Source organism: Anopheles moucheti, chromosome 2 (assembly GCF_943734755.1).
Source record: "Anopheles moucheti chromosome 2, idAnoMoucSN_F20_07, whole genome shotgun sequence".
In the NCBI taxonomy this organism is placed as follows: domain Eukaryota; kingdom Metazoa; phylum Arthropoda; class Insecta; order Diptera; family Culicidae; genus Anopheles; species Anopheles moucheti.
This window is the reverse complement of record NC_069140.1, coordinates 94,196,003-94,201,929: the sequence shown is the minus strand read 5'-3', so window position 1 is coordinate 94,201,929 and position 5,927 is coordinate 94,196,003. Positions and strand designations below refer to the sequence as shown.

General features: G+C 48.7%; 1 protein-coding gene across 1 annotated transcript; it reads right to left on the bottom strand.

The window, feature by feature from the left end:
• Positions 1-507: 507 nt before the first annotated feature.
• LOC128306735 (uncharacterized) lies at positions 508-5,459 on the bottom strand. Its single transcript, XM_053044336.1, has 3 exons — positions 5,342-5,459; positions 3,659-3,953; positions 508-3,596 (listed from the first exon to the last, which is right to left on the bottom strand). The coding sequence occupies exons 1-3, from the start codon at positions 5,379-5,381 to the stop codon at positions 1,058-1,060; spliced, it is 2,874 nt and encodes a 957-aa protein (XP_052900296.1). The 5' UTR covers positions 5,382-5,459; the 3' UTR covers positions 508-1,057.
• Positions 5,460-5,927: the final 468 nt, after the last annotated feature.

Here is a 5,927-nt window from a genome sequence, read left to right as displayed (position 1 = left end):
ATTTTCCTTTCTTGATCAGTTTGTGTGTCCACAGGAATGTCAACCGTCTAATTATGGTTCATCAACAACCTCATGATTACTGGTCATCTACCGACTGTGTTTATCCTGTTATATTGTACTTTGATTACCATAGAAATAGGTTATATTAGTACAAATAATTAAATATGGTTTTTTTCATGCTAATATTGCTATTTTATTTATATTTATGGTCATCTATTTGATTCTCGTTCAATAACGAATTTAGCACCTAATTGCATACCTTCAGGCGTAGATAAAAATACCTCTACGCAATTTTTGCTTACCCCTAAATGTATGCAATGTAACAACAGTCTCGATTAAGGTTATTTTCTACCATTGGCTATTTTGTCAATTGTTTTATTTTATTAACTTGATACAAACTAATTGCATTTTTATTTGTGAAACATCTGTCTTATCGTATTTCTTTTCACATTCACAAAAACAAAAACTACACAAGAAAATTTTGATTGATTAATTGTGTAACACTCTATTTTAATTTTGTTACTTTGAAAGTACTTCACAACAAATGGGCAATGGATGGTAAATTGAACTACATGAAAAATTTTATTTCTGATAATTAAAAAAACTATACTCATGTTATCAAGCTCTACGAAAATTAACAACAGTTTTAACCCTAACCCTTCGTCCATAACGCAAACTATTCATGCGCGTTTTCGGCTTCACAGTCGCGAAATGTTTCCACTCCAACTAAAGCGCGGGAAAGCTTACTTTCACCTCCAATTATATTAGTTGTGCATGGTCACATGTGTATTTTATTGCATTATTAATAAACCATAAGAGAGACTAGATTGCATTCGCTGGTCGACGAATCGAAAATGGCAAGCGTCGCACTTGCTTTGCAGCACGATCAGATTAGAGGGAGGCAGTAAGCAAGGGGGGAATTTAAATAAAAGTCTCGGGGTTTTTTTTATCGAAGCTGACTTACGGCTAAACGCATTTCCCTAGCTAGCTTAAACATACTCTTTGGTCTTGGGTATTCGTAACAACAAAGAAGCTGATATGTTTCAAACGACACTAACTAAGGCAGGGCATTTCTTGCTTCCTCCGCTTGACCGTAGCTGACCATCGGTGAGGAACTTCCATGCCGACGGTACGTGGTATCGATCACTAACGTTTCGGAATGGACGTGCTGCGATGTAACGCTCGCTGGAGAATCTTTGCGTCCTAGGTGATGGTATGCTGCCGATGGTACTGCCCTGTCCGGAGAGTTTCGGTGCTCGCCCACATCGACCGTGTCCATTCGCGTGCTACTGGTCGACGATGCTAGTAACGATTCCTCGTCGATGGTGTGATCCTCTTGCGGTACCTCACGGGCAGAGGCTACGACCGCTGTGGGCAGTGTCATGCTAGAAAGCTCTCCTTCCGGCAGCGAATGGGCCTGTTGCTCCTGCTGTAGCTCTCCTGGCAAATAGTCTTTCCAGCTTCGGAAAAGATAGCGTGTAAATTTGCGTAATTGTCTGAATTTACAGTAGGTCGCACCTTCGGCCGATTGTAGCTGCTGCGTCTGGATGAGGAAGCCCTTCTCTTTGAACGTTTTCTCAAGTGATTCCCGTTGCGTGGCGCGGCGAGTTTTCCGACGCCTTCGCTCGGATGCACTGTTTGCCGCATTCACCCGGCACTGGGTGTTTCCACTGCACGGCACCGGAGACGATGAATCTCCCGGCAGTGATCCACACGGTTGGGGCGATGTTGGGAACTCGGGTATTTGCAGCAGATCGTTACTCAGCCCCAACGACGGAGGCGGAAGATCGCACGCTATCCGCTCACCGGATGCATTCAGAAAAGCCCCGGTCGTGCTGGTCGCGTTAATGCTGCTCTGCTGCAGGCTCTCCCGCGGAAAGAACTCATAGCCGCGCATCGACTTATCACCCGTGCCAGAGTAGTAGCGGAAGTTGCCACCCGAGTCAACGCTCAATATCTTCTTCTCCTGCAGACACGGTTTGGCGCCTCCGGTGAACTTAAACTTACAGATGCTAACCTCCGTCGCCGGATTGGGGCTGTTCTCCGCCGGTACTGGTGGTATAAAAATGGCGGATCGTTTACGTTTCTGTGCCGGTGGAGATCGCTGTCCGGCACCGGTGCTGGGTGGCGATTGCTTGTCGTGCTTTATTAGCTGCGATATGGGCTTCGGAACAAGCAATGGATGCTGCTGATTGCTTTTCCCAGCGTTCGGAGAGATCGGAGGAGTTGGTGCGATGGGAGATGATGCTACCGGACGGGTGTCTCTCCCAAGCGGGTCTTCTAGGTGCTTGACGGGGCCTTCGACAGATGCGGAGTTGTACATCGACATTGGATGTGCGAAAAGCCCATTCGCACCAGAAGACCAATACATATATCCGGGTGGAGTTTCCGCAGTCGAAGGAGTCTCCGTAGTACTACCGGAGGATGATTGCAGAGTGGGCAGTGAGAGCTTCATGTTGGCAGCCAGCGCTTGATCAGTGCAAATATCCGAAGGCGTTATGATTGGTGTTGGACAAGAGGACGCAAACACTTCATCCGTGTCCTCTTCGGAGCTGGAAACGCTGAACGTTTCACCACCCGCCGGCAGCACATTTCCTCCCGAATCACGCACGCACAAGTTCAACGGTTCCTCCTTTCGACGCCCTTTGCCGATGGACTGTTCCGTTGGTTCGGCTGGTTTCTTGTCGCCCGCAAACAGATGCTTCCTCTCGTCGGACGACGTTAGACGTCGCTCGAGGAGGCTGGCGACAGACTTGGAGCATCCCTTCGCTAGCGTGCCTTTCTCCAAACCGAGCTCTCGACTGGGAGTGCCCGGGAGAATGGTACCGTAGTTCTTGTAGATTAAATGACATATATCGGCCTTTTTTGGTTTTCTTCCGCGTCGCGGTTTCGAGTTCTCCAGCGTTATCTCACCCATGTACGGCAGATCGGTATAGCTCACGATCCGCTTCTGCTGGACACCGTTTTGATTGCCGGCGCTACTTTCGCTCGCCACACTGCACGGCGATGTCTGCGACGGTTGTACTACCTCGTCCTTGAGCGGTGCCATTGACACACCTTCCTTTTGCAGCTCGAGTATCTTCTGCAGCCAACTGCGAACTGACTCGTTTGTCCGTTCCTCACGCTCCAGCGCGGCCTGACGTTCCATCATTACCTTGCGCGATGAGGGTGCCGTTTGGTGGTTTGGTTTGGCGGCCTGTTGCCGCGATGACTTTGCTTGATTTGACGCAAGATCCTTTTTTTGCAGATTGTTTTGCGTTGCCTCATAGTGGTCGAGATATTCCTGGGGCAGTGCCTGATGGTGAAACCGCAGCTTGAGCGGTCCCTTTCGGCGCGCCCTAGGAGCAGCGTTGGTGCGCTTCGGGGGCTGCTCCTTTGCGTTCTGAGCGGTTGAGCCAGCCCTCGGTGGCGTTGGCAACGGCGAGAGGGTCGTTTCCGGTAGGTCCGGTGACAGTATGGCGCTCGGATGGCGATGTTTGGGCGGTGGCGTGGTTGGCGATGGACATATAGACTGGCTGACCGTCGGCACACTAAGCTCATTATCGTGCGGATTGTCGTTGGTACCACCGGAGATCAACGGATCATCTGAGCTGCGTCTACAACCAATAATGCACGGATTAAAATAGGGAAAACCGGCCAACAATCGAGGCATACTTACAAAAATCTACTCCCAATGTTAGCTCCCGTATGCCAGGGATATAAATCACGCTCCGTCTCTTCCAACTTGTTACCATCACCCGATTCCAGTAGGTCCGGTATGTGTGTTAGCTTAATCTCATCCACTACAAGGCCGACCGAGTTTCCGCTTCCGCTGGAGCTGAGATGATTCTGGTGGACCGTGTGGTGATCTTGATGTGTATGCGAATGTCCGAGAGGGTCTTTCTCATTACTGACACCACTCGATCCGAGCAACCCTAGATCATCCTTCGAGAAGTCTTGCATACCACCTCCAACTAAATAGACAAAATGGAATAAAAGGAAAATAATCAATATTTATTTATAAGAAGCAAATGGGAAAAATCTGCCCAAAATGAGTTATATTTTAATAAAGTTGGAAAAAATTGGAACTTCCGGATGGACATTGGAATCTCACTGCCATTCTCTTTAATAGAACAAATCTGCTTTAACAGTACGAAAATAGGCCCACCGGAGCACCAAACATGCGAGACGAAGCATAACCGCTCGGTTCGTGCCATTCGGGAAAAAGCTGCGCTCATTTTCGACCATGTCGCTCCCACATTTAGCCGGGTCAGCCTGGCCCCAATGTTGTCCATGCTGGGCCGGACCGTTTGGAGCAAGACCTGATTCACCCGGACAAAAATAACTCGCTGCTGGTCGCAGAACGCACCGAATTTCCATATTGTGATAAATTTTACGAGCACTTTACCTTTCGGGCGATATTTTTTTGGTTGGCTTTCCGTAATGGAAATGGAATGGCGCTCACGCAACCACAGGGCGATATTGGAGATCTCTCCGTACAATGTCACGCGGGAACACGTGTTGATTTTCTTGGAGTGCGAATTACCAAACACGGCGCGAGTGGAAGAGATCTTTCGAGTGTGAAATAAAATTAATTCCTATGTGAAGTTCCCTGTCTGTGTCCCTGTCTAAACCGTACGCAAATTCCTCAACAAAAATAAAAGGAGAGACTAATAATCTCGCACAATATGCAACCGAAATCTTGGCACAAACACGCAATTGCCATGTACAGCGCGTCGTAAAGAATTACTCCCAACACGCTCCCAACCGAAAGTGGAGCTGTACAACATGACCCCTCTCTTCCCCCTCCCACCTCCCGAGACCTTCCACCCTGTTTCGGGTGGCAAGAAAATTTGAAGCAAAAAAAAAAATATGTCCCTTCACGCAAAAAATGGACTTCTCGGTTTCGAATTCTATATTCAGCTTTTTCCTGCCGTTCGGCACAGCCGTTCTGGTGTGCCCACACGGATCGAGGTGCAAAGTGGTTGCATATTCGTGCGCTCCCGGCCAATGTTAGCAGCGTTAGACACACACAAACACACACACACGCATTCCCGTTCGGTCCGTTGGTCCGCATATGGCGGAACCGCATCGTCCGCGGTGCAGTTTATCGTGTTTCGACTGGTTTATGATGTACCACCGAACCACCCATCACGAAAAAGGACTCCTGGATGTCAGTGGAGGAACTGCCGGGTGCTGTAGATAATTTGCTAGCAACGAGCGGCCGTTGTGCTCCCGAGTGCGTTCATGTTTAATGGCCGGTATATATTGTAGATTTCGCCAATGTCTGAATGCTAAATTTAGCTAATATTGTTACCAGGGGGGAGTAGAATCGGGTAATCGAGATATACAGCTGCTTTACCCGAAAACAGCAGCTCTGGTAGCATTTCCGATACGATCATATAGTTGCCGTTTTCCCGTTGCTGCTCATCCAAACGTTCACGAACTTTGGAGGAAAATACGCTTGGAATACGCGCACTATCCTTGGCACCTGCTTGGTTCCCAATGAACCGATAAAGGAACCGACACCAAAACAAACCCAAAACTGCACTATCAACACACACAGACACACAATATCACTTGCTTCCTTATATGGTATTGATGGGCCTGTGTCGCGAACCTGCGATCGGGCACTCGTCGATCGATCGACACGAGCGGAAAACCGAAAATTGTGAAAGCCGAGAAGAAAATGTAAAGCACACACACGAACACACGCACACGGTAGAAAACCGCGCCGGACGAGAGCGAACCGCGTCCACGTCTCAAGACGGCAGCGCACGGTACATGACTAGATTGAGCTGAAAATCTCATCCGACCCCACGAGCACGGTGCCGACACGCGATCGCCGATCCGCGATAGGCCGGAATAGGGATCAAAATAATAATAGCAGAAATTGGTATAGCGGGACAGAGAAAAACGTGCGAGCCTTCCTCCTTGGGGTTCCCGTC